Source organism: Microtus oregoni, unplaced genomic scaffold, assembly GCF_018167655.1.
Source record: "Microtus oregoni isolate MIOR12 unplaced genomic scaffold, Mior012 000000F_ref0000247, whole genome shotgun sequence".
In the NCBI taxonomy this organism is placed as follows: Eukaryota; Metazoa; Chordata; class Mammalia; order Rodentia; family Cricetidae; genus Microtus; species Microtus oregoni.
In genome coordinates this window covers 7,579,669-7,595,003 of record NW_024543059.1, presented here as the reverse complement: position 1 = coordinate 7,595,003, position 15,335 = coordinate 7,579,669, and the positions used below count along the sequence as shown (strand labels likewise).

General features: G+C 39.4%; 2 protein-coding genes across 13 annotated transcripts in view; one reads left to right on the top strand and one right to left on the bottom strand.

Annotated features, from left to right (window-relative positions):
• The window catches only part of Dlg2 (discs large MAGUK scaffold protein 2), a 1,645,338-nt gene that overhangs the window by 927,093 nt on the left and 702,910 nt on the right, over window positions 1-15,335 (bottom strand). The gene's annotated exons all lie outside the window — the stretch shown is intronic.
• Window positions 9,249-10,178, top strand: LOC121442295 (ubiquitin recognition factor in ER-associated degradation protein 1-like). Its single transcript, XM_041643824.1, has one exon. It carries the CDS (start codon window positions 9,250-9,252, stop codon window positions 10,171-10,173), a length of 924 nt encoding a protein of 307 aa, XP_041499758.1. The 5' UTR covers window position 9,249; the 3' UTR covers window positions 10,174-10,178.

Below are 15,335 nucleotides of genomic sequence, written 5' to 3'. Positions count from 1 at the left end.
TAATAGGTTCCATAGACTGAGAAAGCAGGCTCAGGGTAAAGGATGCTATTCATAAGGACCTTAAGGAGGGTGGTATTGTAGATCAACTGAGATAAACAGGTTCAAGGTAAATGTCTGGGGAGCTAGTGAGGTGTGGTCATACCACTGGTACAGAGGTCACCTGGATAGCTACCACTTCTGTCCCTAGTCTTCTGGGTGGAAAATATGCTACACGTCTTCTTTTGAGAAGACAACCCTGAGTGTTTCACATTTCTGGTTTTCCTGGTGCTATCTGTGAACACAAGTATCTACATGCTTCCTAAACAAATGCCTCCTCTAAAGAGTGCAGAGCTATGTAGAACTTCTCAAGAAGACATTGTGCATAATAACTACCCATGTGTGTGTTCTCACACAGTGTGAATGTGTTGTGTGCATGTGCATTTGCATGCCTATTAGCACACGTGTGAGTACAGGTTGCATACACATAGAAGCATATATTTAGAAGCCCTAAGCAGAAGTCAAATATCCCTCTCCAAAGCCCTCCTCTTTTAACTCTTCAGGGAGAATCTCTCACTGAGTCGAGCTCTACCAATGTTGGCTACTCTAGCTAACTAACTTCTCCAGGCTACCCCCTGTCTCTAACTCTCCAGCATTTGGCTTCCAGGTGGCTAACACAGGTGCCTAGCTTTTCATGTGCATTCTGGGACTTAGTATCCCATGCTTGCATCGTCAACTCTTTATCCAAAGAAATAGCTACCCTACCCATGAGGAATTGTGCTATGTCAAGCACACTACATACAGACAATGTAAATAAATTATGGCATCATCTCTATTTTGGGGGGACTCGCTGATCTTTGAAAACAACAGCATGCTCTTTATCAAAACTGACCCTTGAGTAAGTTGTTGATGAAAAATTCTTTAGTGAGGAGGTTAATAATTTAGCTATAATTACAATTTACCCTAGGATACCTATGGATTTTTTACTATTTACTAATCTTAAGTCTATCCGATACTCTTATTGTAAGACCTATGTAAATTTTTTAATCTATAGATTGCTTTGTTTTCCTGCCTAAATATGCTATATCTCCTATCTAGATGTTCCCTGTTTAATGTATTTCTCAGAATTGTTTCTTTAAATCTCATACTCACAGGTAGTGAAAGAGCCCCTACTGTCTAATTTTGGGAGGACCTATAGAGCTTTATCTCAGAAATCGCATAGTAGGCTAAGGCGAGCTGTCGCACTTGTCCCCTTGATAAAATCCTGATTTACTTGAGCAAATAGCTTCTGTGTGTCTGTGCTTGCAAGCAAAACAAAATGTCTAATGGTAGTAACCAGTCTGTTAGGTGGGAGGCACAAACCTGTAATCTCAGGCTTGGGATATGGAAGCAGGAGAATTAGAAGCTCAGGTTCACCTCCATAGGGGGTTAGAGGCCAGCCTGTACTAGCAATTCTCTCAAAAATAAGTAGGTTTTTGATCTATGTTTGAGGCCTCATGCTGAGCTTTCTGTTTTCCACTATAGCATGTGTATTGGTGAAGTCTTTGTATCTATAAATTTAGAAATATATATGTGTGTGTGTGTGTGTGTGTGTGTGCGCGCGTGCGCATATGTACCAATAATTAATGAAAAAAGTCTACAAACTTCACAGAAAGCAGGTACATGGGAGGGTCCAGGGGAAAGGGAAGGAGAAAATGATGTAATTATATTGTAATTAAAAATGAGATTATAATAAAATGAATGGTTGAAAGAATGAATGAATTAATTAATTAATAACAAATTATAATAAGAATAGCAGAACAAAATAGTGATGGTCTGGTGTGGTAAAGACAGCCAAAGAGGATAGACATGGTAGAGAAAGAAAACATGCTCCACCTCCAAAAGCAGGTTTTGCCACTTTATTTGTCTAGAACAGCCTCCGCAGCAGCTTTCTGCACTGGGCAAGGCTTCTCTAACAGGAACATCTGGTTTTTAAATTACATATTCACAGCATGAATCCTTCTTCTCCTGGAACAGCCTGTTAGCTAGAGTATAACCGTTGCTCTGTTTTTCCCAGAACCTCTCATTCTACGAGACATGATGGCCAATCTTGTTTAGTTGGGATTTTCTGACCTTTAACAGCAAATTGTATTCATGTCCCTTGTAAATTTATCTCTCTGTAGAAGCCACCCGTGTTAGCTCAGAATCCTGGGGTCAGAGGAATTACACATTATTTCAAGAATTATTTGAGAATGAAAAGGTACTCTTTTCTGTTCCTTGATTCCTATTCACATGTAATCGCCCAAGCTAACCCACTTCAGATAGTAGCTGTGGGATTGCTAGCAGCTGTCACTGGAGATGCCTCCAAGTGCTTTAAGCTGACAGTTCCTTGGAGCCAACTGAGACACTCTACCGCTGGGTTCATTTGATCGTTTTGGCAGCTAGGTCTAGAAAAAGTTTCCATTCTTCGTATGAAAAGTTCAAAAATTCCAAGTTCTTCCTTAGGCTCTAAGATCAAGCAGGTTCCTGATGAACCCTTTCTGTTCTCTCCTCTTCTTTTCACAGGGAAGATATTGCCCCTAACCTTTCACCCCTGGTTCCCTGTGCCCAGTAGAACTTTGACAAAGCTAGGGCTCATATGCACAGACACACATGTGCACACCACACACACTTATACACAGACATGAATGGGAAAGGGTGAGGAAAGAAGAAGAGCTACAAGGTGACTTGCCACGATGAGAAAGACGGGTGGGGAAAAAGGAGGAGAAGAGATCAGAAAGAATAAAGGAAACTTTAGAACCAGCTCCTCATATCATTTTCAACTAAGAAACAGAACCTTAAAGTAACTATAAAAGGCTATCAAGGGAGATCAGAGGGTAAAGGAGTTTGTCACTATGTGTACACACACACACACACACACACACACACAAATAAATAAATTTGAAAAAATAAATCTAAGGTAATATCAAAGAGTTATCACTACTGTGAATGTAAATATATATCTCTAGGAGCTGAAGAAATAGCTCAGCAGTTAAGAACTCTTTTTGCTCCTGTAGAGGACCTGGGTTTGGTTCTCAGTACCCCTACAATAGCTTCCTTTCCAGGAGACCTGATGCCTTCTTCTGACCTATGTCGGCAGCAGACATGGACGTGGTACACATACTGACATACAGAAAAAGCACTCGGATCCATGGATGAAAGTTGTCAGGCTCACAAAATGAACAGTAGCCTTCAATCTTTCCTCTTACTGACATCAATAGATCCTCAAGCTGTCAGGCTCCAATATCATTTGCCTCCCGAGCCCCTATGTGCTGAACACAATTCAAACCTGAAGATAAAAGGGATGGCTATAGTCAGAGCCTGAGATTGTATGTCAGAAGGGGCTGCCGGGTTTTTTAGAAACTGTTTGGGAGCACTTGGCAGTGCACACCTTTAACTCCAGCACTCCGGAGGCAGACATAGGTGGATTTCTGTGAGTGTGAGACCACCTCTACATATGGAGTTCCAGGACAGCCAGAGCTACATAATAGACATTGTATCAAAAAATAAAAATAAAACCTGTTTGGAGAAGTTATTCTATTCTTTTTCTGAGTTCTGAGGCTTTCTGAGTTCTGAGACTAAGTTCAAAGTAATTTTTTTTTTGTTTTTTTTTTTTTTTTGTTTTTTCGAGACAGGGTTTCTCTGTGGCTTTGGAGCCTGTCCTGGAACTAGCTCTGTAGACCAGGCTGGTCTCGAACTCACAGAGATCCGCCTGCCTCTGCCTCCCGAGTGCTGGGATTAAAGGCGTGCGCCACCACCGCCCGGCTAAAGTAATTTTTTTTTAATTCAGTGCTATTGTGATCTCTTCCTCCCACAGTTTTATTGCAAGCCTTATTTGTAAGTTTTCTTGTATATGTGGCTGCTGCTTTGTTTTGTTTGTGTGTTTACATTGCCTTCATATTCCTTCCCTTTAATTTTTTTTGTTTGTTTTATTTGCTTTTCTTTTGTTATTTCGGTTTTGAGACAGGGTTTCACAATGTGGTATTGGCTGGTCTGACACCCTCTATGTAGAACAGGATGGCCTTAAATTCATAAAGTTCTACCTGGCTCCACCTCCTGAGTGCTGGGAACAGAGGTGTGCTTAATATCATGGGCCAAAGACCTAACAACATTAACTCCATCTGTATGTGACAAATTTTGAAAGAACTCAATAATAAAGACTATTTTAAAAAAAACAAATTCATAATTTGTCATTCAAGAGCACTCTTGAAACTTAGATTTATTATCTTAGAAATAGTCTGATCCTGTCCACAGTTCATTATATACACTTTAGCATATTTATTTTCAATGTTTGGACTCTACATAGTCTAGCACTTGCTTACAGGAGTGAGGGTGTGAAGGAAGCTCTGCAGCTCACACATCAGTCCATCTGTCTGTCCACTCACTGCACCAGCCACAGTCACTGGCCTTTTCTTACCTGATACTGAGCTGTTCTGAATGGCACTGTGTCATTGCTTGTCTGTTAGAGCTTTTTGGTTGGTTCTCGGATAAATTTCTCATACAGAATCACACATATTTTACTTTTTCAATGTTAGTGAAGAAGAAGGGTAGAAAATGGAAATTCTGAGAAGGTTGAAAACTACAAAGAATTCACTATGTCATGCATGTACCTTGTAAGGTCAAATAACTGTTCATTCATTTCTATTTCTTTCAGGTCTAGATTGGTAATTAGTCCACAAGACATAGTCAGTCCATCCCTGGAGGTTTATCTCTTAAGTCATGAAGGTGAGAAGTAGTTAAGCAGTGTGGGCATAGGATATTAAAACTTTTGGACCCTCTTGCCCTCTTATACAATTTCAGAAAGAATGTACCTGGTGCTCTAGAGAAAAGAATGTAGGATTCAGACAGAAAACTTCCAACGGCAACACAACTTTGCAGATCCTCCTTTGTTGTCTAGTAAATCGTCTCCAGAACAATGCCTACATAGAACTGTTAAGTAATGAGCAGGAGCCACAGTGCAGCCAATCAGGGAACCCATAGTTCAAGATGTGTAAAGACTCAGTTCGAAACATTTCCAGTTCAAAATCTGTGATACAAGAGGCCGTGTCTCCTCTACCAACCCTTCCTCGGCCATGTAACATGATGAGGATGAGAAAGAGGGAAACTTCCTGAAAAGGACACTTTAAAGGGAGTGTCCAGGAAAATGGGAATGCTTTGGAATAGCATGCAATGGAATTACAAAAATGCATGTGGGAGACTTCAGTGGGCACAAAGTTTGACTTCCTAGCTGTGTAATTTTGGACAAAAAAAGCTTTTCTCTCTCTGATACATTGTTGCTGTTTCCACAAGCTGATACAGAAATTAAACCAAAGGAAGGGTAAATGTTCTTTTGCAGCATGTGTTCGGTAAATTTGATTTACCGTACCTCCTCGCTACCACCAGTCACCCCACATTGGCCAGTAACAGGGACTCGTCTTTCACACAGCAGTTTTGTGTAAGGTCTTACACACTATCCGACTGGAATACCAAAAAAAAAAAATGAATGAAAGTTTATTGTGCTGAAATATTTATACCAGACCTTAAACATAAAGCCCCAAACCATTTTATCAAAAGCTTAGCTTCATTGACAAGCACAGCAGACACGGTAGGCATTCTGTCAGTCTTGTTTTCTCCTTTAAGGAAAAAACAAACCAGTTCTCATCAATCACTCCGTGGAAGTAGTTCTAACACTCTAGAGTAATATTGAATGTGATATTCTTTAACTCTTAAAGAAATAGTATTATTAATAAGACTTTCTATTGAATCTCCTTGTTTTCAAGTCAGTTGACCAAGGAAGCAATGAGTGCTTACTGGGAACAGGAGTGGAACTCTGGGAAAAAGAGACCCACAAAGATAACATGCAAATTTGACCCCAGTTTACAAATGCAGGTAAGGGGAGCAGTAATCATGGTAAGGAGGCAGTGTTTCAGATTCAAGTTTGAAAATGACCTCTGGGTTCTACCAAGTGAATCGTGTCTAGTATTAGAGTCAGGTCATTGATGCAAGGTCATTCTTCTAATATGGTAAATCTATTTTTTTCAGAGATAAATATTGAAATGATTTGATAGCTCAAGATTTAAGGCCATGGTTTGGGCTGCCATTAGCCTTTGGCATTGCTGCTGGAAGTATGGCAGTATTGTAAACTTCCTTCTAGATGAGAAAAATCAGCTCTGCAAAACAGCTATGCTACTCTCAGTTTTTTTATGGGCAAGAAACTGCCTTTGGGTAATGCGTAATTTTCAGGAGCTTTTCTAAAACAAAAAATAAGGGGGACTCGACCTTTTTCCGGGACAGTAGACATGTGTGAAGCACTTATAAAACACTGCTAAAATTGCTGTTAGTGTTCATGACTAACATGAACTTAAATACACATTGTTTAAGTTTATATTATAAGCACTCATGCTGATATCCAATTTCCTGTATATAAGCACTGATAAGGGGAATGGCAGCAATTTGACTTCCTAAGAAGCAATTGCTCAACTCTTCCTTGCCCTGGCTGTCTTGAACAACAGTCCTGTTTGTCAGCCAACTGATCTACTCATATACCAACATCAAGCATCTTCAATAGTCCATAAGTGCCTTGAGACATCTCTGCAAAGGCTGCAGCTAATTTCCTTGGCTCACAAGGGTGCACCCTGAGCCAGAGCTGTTTGAAACTGTTTGCATCAGACCGCTTGCTGTCACAATCTTGGATGAAATCCAGATGATCCCACAACCATTTCCAACTCGGTCAGAGGAGGTGCAAATCTCCTAGCTCTCTAGCTGAGGGACCACTGTGACTGCCGCTGAGAGGCAATTAAAAACACAGAGCAACAGCTCTAATGGTTCAAGCAAATGACTGAGATTGGTTCAAACACTCCTCAGGCTGTTTAGAAAGGCTGCTCATGCCGGGCAGTGGTGGCGCACGCCTTTAATCCCAACACTCGGGAGGCAGAGGCAGGCGGATCTCTGTGAGGTCAAGGCCAGCCTGGTCTACAGAGCAAGTTCCAGGACTGGTTCCATAGCTAGTGTTGCAGCACTGGGCCCCAATCAAATGCTTCTCTTGAGCCTTCTTTCCTAGACTACTTGTGTGGGCAGAGATGGCAACAGGAAAGAAGAAGTAGCAGAGATAAAGAAGTGCTTTGGAGATGATCATGACAGCGGCCGAAGAATGGAAGAGACATCAGTGGCTAAACAATCAGCGGGCCATGCTATGAAAACTGGGGGACAGCTGAAGAGGCAGCGGTCCCTAACATGTCTCTGAAGTGGTGATACACTTCTCTTTACAGAGAAGTTGTAGTTTTCCTGGTGTGGGCCTGGCCGGACAGCACCTGAATTAGATTACTACCCCGAACCCAGGATGACCCGGGCTGTGACAGTAGGCCCCATTCAGACTCTTTTGAACATACACAGGATTCTCTGGCTCACGCTATGCTCCTCAGCATCCCAGCTCTCACACATTGTGCCCTGGAGGGAAATCTGACTATAGGGGACCATTCTCAGGCTCAACAGGAAGGCACTGCAATTCAGCTTACAGCAGCAGCGGATCTGTGGAAAGCAGGTAGGTGTCCTTTGAAAAAAAATAAAAAAGCTCTGTTTTTCTTAATAAATTCTTCAAATCAATCAATGAATAAATTGTAAAATAATTCTTCAAGAAAAAAAAGTAGGGGAGGGAATTTCCCTTAAGGTCTTTTCAGGATCCCTTAAGGTCTTTTCAGGCATCAGAAAATACAGATTCAAAATCAGTGTACTGATCCTCTAAGCAAAAAACCCACAAGCACCAAAAAGGATGGATCCCACTGCTTAGCAGTTTTCAGGAAGCCCAGCGCTGCTGTGCAGATAAGTGAACCATGACTAGCCTTTTCTTGCTCCATATTCAACCTCCTTTAGTCTAAATATTCGTGTCTATTTCCATCTCTTCACTGATATCTGAAGATCAATACATACTCAATTCTTTTTTTTCACACTCTATTCTTAACATCTTGATTAGAGAATGCTTAAAGAAGATGCAGATAGCATACAGGTTCACGTGGGTAGCTACAGCACTCAGAACTTTGCGTTCTTTGCTATAATAATTATTGATACGTAGTTATTAGACACGTAAGCAATATTATAAATAATAGTATGAATACATATGAAACACTTTATCTTCTCCCCAATTACGACTTTCTCTTAATATTTTCTTACAACATCCCTTATGACAAACAGGAAAAACAGAGCCTACAATGTTTTATAGTCCTAGGCTCCTCACATCATATCATGAGTTCTTTCATAAATTCTACAATCTTTTTCATTTAACGTAGTAGAAAACAGAGCTAAAAATGATAGGAAACTCCTTCTCTCTATAGTTAATATCCTGAGAGTGGCAGAGACAGGATTTAAAGTCAAGTCCCAGTACCTTGTATTTTTGCAGTCTTCGCCACAACACCATCCTGTCTATTTTTCTTCATATAAAAAACTGTTGACACATTTAGCATTGAATAGATCTTTCTTTCTTTAAATGTAAAGTGGCAAACAGTGAAAATCCAGTGCTAAAGGGAAGGCATTTAGCTTGCCATGGAGACACTGGTTGGAGTCCCAGAAGGAGCTTACTATGCTGGCCTCTTTGAATGACTAAGAAGTCTGAAGATGCAAATCTCCGTCCATCTTACATGAGTCTGGAAATTTTATATCTGTTGTGTTTTCCTAAAAGTGAAAAAGTGCATAGTCACAGCTGTATGTACATATGCAAATGGATGTGTGAATATACCTTTGAACCTTCGAGAATGTCAACATCATCTACCATTATCAAACTGTGCTCCAGATCCCATTCTAGGCAAGCATATACAAATACAATTACACCTCTCAATTCTTCCTTTGCCAAAACTTCTAGAACACTATTTCCCTTTCAGACTAATATCAATATCAACTATACATACTCATATTGTTCAACTGTGTGATTTATCTTAACCTCTGAAAATTCTTATAAAAATATATGCTATTTTTTAGAAATATTGACCCTTCCAAAAGTTTAAAGGAAAGCAATTGATATGTTATTCATACAAGGGTTTAATGACAGTATGAAGATAGTATTGGCATTGAGAAGACCAAGGTTTGCTCATTCTGATTCTTCTATATACCAGTTATGACTCCTTGGCCAAGTGATTCAATTACTAGGAGTATGGGTTTTATTTGCTGAAAATAATGTCTATGTTGCAGGATCATAATGATGCTTGCAAGTGATGTCTATAAAACTTATTCTGGGTTTTATATTGTAAGGTTCACGAAGAGAAGCGGTGTCACCAAGTGCTGTCAGCCATGTTTTCATTCAACATATTTGATCACCCTATTCCCCAGGTCTTCCAGAACCGCTTCTCTACGCAGTACTGCTGCTTCTCCGTGTCTATGCTAGCAGGGCCTAATGACAGGTCAGATGTGGAGAAAGGAGGGAAGATAATTATGCCGCCCTCAGCCCTCGATCAGCTCAGCCGGCTCAACATTATCTATCCCATGCTGTTTAAATTGACTAACAAGAATTCAGACCGAATGACACACTGTGGTGTACTGGAGTTCGTTGCTGATGAAGGCATCTGTTACCTCCCCCACTGGATGATGCAGAATTTGCTGTTGGAAGAAGGGGGCCTGGTTCAGGTGGAGAGTGTCAACCTTCAGGTGGCTACCTACTCTAAGTTCCAGCCTCAGAGCCCGGACTTCCTGGATATTACCAACTCTAAAGCAGTATTAGAAAATGCATTGAGAAACTTTGCCTGCCTGACCACTGGGGATGTGATCGCTATCAACTACAATGAGAAGATCTATGAGATGCGGGTCATGGAGACCAAACCTGACAAGGCAGTATCCATTATTGAATGTGACATGAACGTGGATTTTGATGCTCCCTTGGGCTACAAAGAACCAGAAAGACCAGTGCAGCATGAGGAGTCAATAGAGGGAGAAGCTGACCACAGTGGCTATGGTGGAGAGGTGGGCTTTCGTGCCTTCTCTGGTTCTGGGAATAGACTGGATGGAAAGAAGAAAGGGGTTGATCCCAGTCCCTCCCCCATCAAGCCTGGAGATATTAAAAGAGGGATTCCTAATTACGAATTTAAGCTTGGTAAGATTACTTTCATCAGAAATTCACGTCTATTGTTCAAAAAGGTTGAAGAGGATGAAGCTGGGGGCAGATTCGTTGCTTTCTCTGGAGAAGGACAGTCACTGCGGAAGAAGGGAAGAAAGCCCTAAGTCCAAAACTGTCAGCTGGAAAAGAAAAGATCGTTTGCAACAACAAAAAAAAAACTTATTCTGTCGTGTATAGGTCAACATAGACTTTAAAAAAAGACAAAAGTATCTTACTCTGGACAGAAAAAACTTAATTTTCCAGTTCTCACTTATTGTCTGTACTTTCACATATGAAATGACCTTGATCATTATATGTCTCAAGTCAAATATTGCATCATTCATTAACTTAACATTTGGTAGTAACATAATTTGTTATAGTGCCATTCTGGCAAATAAATAAAAACAAAAAACAAACAAATAAAAGCTGTTTATGTTCTAAAGGTTTCCCTCTCTTTAATGGATGAGTTAAAATAGCATTATGAGAACTGTGAGACACATTCAAAAGGAAATCAGGCCAATGACTTAGAAGGCCAAAGATGTGGAGAATGGGAATCAAGTAAAGGCCACCTGGAGGAGGTTACAAAGAATTTCCATAATAAAATAACAAAAAAGGTTAACACCTGTAAGTCAAAGTGACCTCCCTCTTCTATGAACCTTTGTTGTTGTTTATACCTCTATCTTAACAGGCTTCATATTGATCCAAGTAACCATTTAATTACCTAACTCTGCTAGCAGAAAGCAAGCAACCTAAGCATAGTAAAAGAAATAAATTGAGTTTCTCTAATGTGCATTTGTTATTCACCTTTTCTGTAAGGAAATACATTTAAAAATAACACAGTGAACAAAAATTAACTTTTGCTCATGTTGAGACAGTGTGATCCAAGTAGCCTTATGTGGTTGTGTAGAATTTCAAGGTTGCAGGGTGGTGCCGTAAAGGAGTTTCATCACCCCCTGGGTGACAGGAGGTAGACTACATGAGGACGAGTCTACCAATAAGGGACAAGCTGTAAGGACCAAGTGGATCTCCTTCCTCTAGGCAGTTCCCACTTTCTAAAGTTTCCAGAGCCTCCAAAACTAATGCCAGTCTCTGGAAACTAACCCTTCAACCTGCATGTATGTCTTTGTACCAACTGCTTGTAGGGCATGCAGAAGCCAGAATAGGGTGTCATATTCCCTGGAGCTGGAGTTACAGATGGTTGTGAGTGAACATAGTATCAGAAACAGAAACCTAATCCCCTGGAATAGCAGCCAGTGCTTTTAACTGCTGCCTCATAACTCTAGGCACCTAAACTAAGTCTTAATTTTAAAATTCTGGTTCCAGAGTTGTCCAGATTTCTGACTTCATGAAATGATACCTTCATCTTCCAATGCTGGTTGCATTCATACCTGCCTTGGAACATAAGTGGCTCACAGGCCACAGGTTGGACATGTTTGCTATGGTGTAGTCTTTTCCAAACAGGGCTTCCCTGGTACACATGTGCAGTGCAAATTCCATCCTTGTAGCACCTCTTACCATCTTACCCTTAACTTTTCATGAGCTTTAGAAAATGTTAGAAATTCAACACATGTCAGGACAGGGCATCTTTGGCCTCTAGTAATGACTCTGTGGCTTTCTTAACAGTGTTTCATTTTGGCTGGTTTCTCCACTTACTATTTGATTGGAGAGGTAGAATGGAAATTTTCTTTGGTTGGTTGGATGATTTCCTCTTTTCCTCTTTGATTTAACAGCTTTAACCTCCACTTTCATTTTGATTCAATTTAAGATGTGCTTGTTCAATACATTGTCTGGAAACCTTGCCAGATTACAAATAAGCAATTTCAACAAGAGTAATAAAATTGAACAGTGTATAATGAAGAACATCAATTGTAACCCTTGCTTGACTTCCTACATGGTCTTGTTGTATCCTTGACCCAGGATAGAGGGTAAAAGAAAATATAGAAGGATTGCTTTGCTTACAATAAAATTAAATGTTTAATGATACAATCAAGAGGATGAGAGAGCCGGGCGATGGTGGCGCACGCCTTTAATCCCAGCACTCGGGAGGCAGAGGTAGGCGGATCTCTGTGAGTTCGAGACCAGCCTGGTCTACAGAGCTAGTTCCAGGACAGGCTCCAAAGCCACAGAGAAACCCTGTCTCGAAAAACCAAAAAAAAAAAAAAAAAAAAAAAAAAAGAGGATGAGAGAGAGAAATGGTAGCAGTATTTAGTGCGTGGCAGGTTCTGTGCCATAAGATACTTACATGCTATGACAAACCTACACAACAGGTACCATATCTGATTCTTTGCAAGTGAAAAAATTGAGGCTCAAATAATTTAAGATTAATTAAAATTTAAGATCGAGATTAATGAGATGATGGAGCTGGACTAGAAGCCCTTGACTATCTGACTTTAATGTCCAATGTCATAGTTCATCCAGTATAAAACTTAACTAAATGTAGACTGAAAATCAGAGGACATAAAATATTACAGGGAATTCTATAACTTACCACAACATGGGACTAATTTTAGTAACATCAATGTAATGATTCAATATAAGATGTGCTTGCTAAATTCATTGTCTTGAAATCCTGTCAGATTACAAAACAGCAATTTCAACAAGAAACTCAACATAATCTTCATATATGTGATATATAAATATACACATTCATGTGATGTACATATATGAACTCAGGAACATAGATTTTCTGAGAAGCACATCATTGACATTACATCAATGGAATTTCAGGTTGGATATTTTCCCCAGTACATTTATTTTGAAATGCGGATGCTATCTTAAGAAATTTCATTTCTATGTTAGAGATGCCCCACCTGAGGACATATGAAACACTCTCATTGGGGTCTGCATGATCCTAATGAATACCTTTGTGAATGCTGTCACATTCAAGCCTTTACTCCTCTTTGACTTCCTAAGTTAGCTATTCTGCCAAATATGTTCCTTATCATCATTCCCTTGATTAATTAAAATTGTGATAACCAGATTCCAGACTCTAATATATTTGGGGAAGATGTTTCTTTTTGACATTTTAGACTATTGTAATAGGAGAAAGAGTGTTATTTTTTTAAAAAAATTGTTCAACTTGCCATAGTTTTTATTTCATTGGTTTTTTTTGACTGAACACATTTTTTTTGCATTCTGAAATGACAAATACAATTCTAACACATTCCAGATATCTGGTTTTTGATTAAAAAGTCACTTTTTGATTATGTTTAATTGTAAAGCTAATAAATCATTAAACCCTTCTATAAAAAGACTTCAACAAATGATAACTGTTATTAGCATACAATATTGACCAGTTTAATATTTATCATAAGGGTGTTCCTGACCTTGGGGTTATATATTGTGTGGGGAATAGTTTACTCTGTACTTCCAGGGCACAGGTAAGGTCAGCTGACTGGTTACTTCATCTAAAACCCTGTATCATGGGAGCTACAGGCTCAATTCTCTGCTAGTCAGTTGTACCCTTTGCATTGCTGAATTCATATATTTTCAGGTGGACTTTTCCAGTGAGCAACAAGAATCACAAACAGTCCTCGATTGCTGAACGTCATTGGGCCACACCATGACCAGACCTGCTTTCTAAATACCCTTTTTTAACTACTAAATGCCTCTTTTGGATTGATAGGAAGCCTACCCCAATCATTCATCATACTCCTCCTCTGTGTTCCTCCTAACCATCCTCTGAATGATCGTCTCTCTACCAGGTCTATTGTTTTTCTGAAAATTAACAAATGAGTTTTTTCTTTGTTCTGAGAGATTTTACTTTTGGTCAGTTTTCTCTCTGACGAAACAGAGACTAATAGACCAAAATAACAGCCATCTGAAGAGGCAGAGGTTACCACGGTCAGAAAGCCACGAGGCACTGCCTCTTAATGTAGCACAATAGCGGAGTGCTTATGAGGATGGACCTGAAATCCAACTCCCTTGGTTCGAACTGCAGTTTCTGTCATTCAGCTGCAAATTCTTCAGCAATTATCCCACCTGCCTATGCCCCAGGGTCGTATATAAAGTGAAGACTTACACCGAGGATGCCATTACTCAATGCAAAGTGTCTAACAAATCTCTTATTCCATATCATACACTTAATAAAGGGCCATATTAGATTTGATTGACTTTCTTGTACAATATCTATCCAAATACCCCTTCTCTGTTAATCTTTGGAGATGGCTTCTCAAAGATTTCTCTTTCTTCAGAATTCATTCTTAATATAGCTCAGATCCTAATAACAAAACTGTATATTTTCAGGGCAATCAACGATTTTAAGATAGATTAGACTCGCTGATCCCCTTCATGCTGTGTGGTCTTGACCTAACCCCCATAAAGATGATTAATGAGGGAACATAATTTAAAAGGCTCTAGAGGCAAGTTTTCTAGACAGAAATTCTGGCTGCATTCTATTTTGCTGAACAGGATGACTTGAGGTCACCTTAGGCAAGGGCTTAACCATGTTTTACATATGGGGATTGCATTTTTTTTCCCAAAATTTATACTTTTGGAAAGAAAATTACCCGAATCTAATCAATACTTTGCAAGATTGTTAAGTAAGTAGTTATTAGAGAAAATAATGCCATTTTTGGTTAAGAATTAATTTTTAAAATTGCCCATATGTTAGTATGTGGTGTGTGTGTGTGTGTGAGCCTGTGTGTGATAACATATTGATTACTCTGATCAATTTTTGGGGTTACATAGTTCTACCTGTTATATTTTAATCTGAAATTACTTCTAAACTTCCTTTAAGAACCTTACAAAATGAATATAGCCATACCTTCTTGAAGTTATTAATGGTTAAAACCCTAACCTATAATTTTAAGGTAAATTCTGGAAACTTTTTATGTGAAAAAGCTTTTCTTAACTCTACTGGTAGTAAGTACACATATATGGGATATAGAGTAAATATAAATAATAATGACTCAATATACTGAAAACTTTTATGGTAATAGAATATTAATATTGAGTACCTTCTATATTCTAGAGAATCATTGGGTCCTGGCTATTGGGGAAAGGGTGGCAATGGAGTACTGTCTTTCAGGCAGTTATAAGCAAGACTAGAAGGAAACTGCCCAAAGGGTGCAAACCTTGAACACGACAGCATCTACCAGCTACCAACAAGTACCAACAAAGTACTTCTGTCTCCCTGTGTCACTGTAATCCACACTGGCTCTCCCATCGGTATGGCTAGTTTTAAGTCCTGATTTGAACCAGAGAAGTGGAAAAACAACTGCTTTCCTTTTTAGCTATAATGTTAACTGGACAGTACATGTATGCATCCTCGTGATTGTCCTGAGGA

Excerpts from the sequence above, each read along its gene's own strand:
- LOC121442295 (XM_041643824.1), top strand. The coding sequence starts at position 9,250 with ATGTTTTCATTCAACATATTTGATCACCCTATTCCCCAGGTCTTCCAG.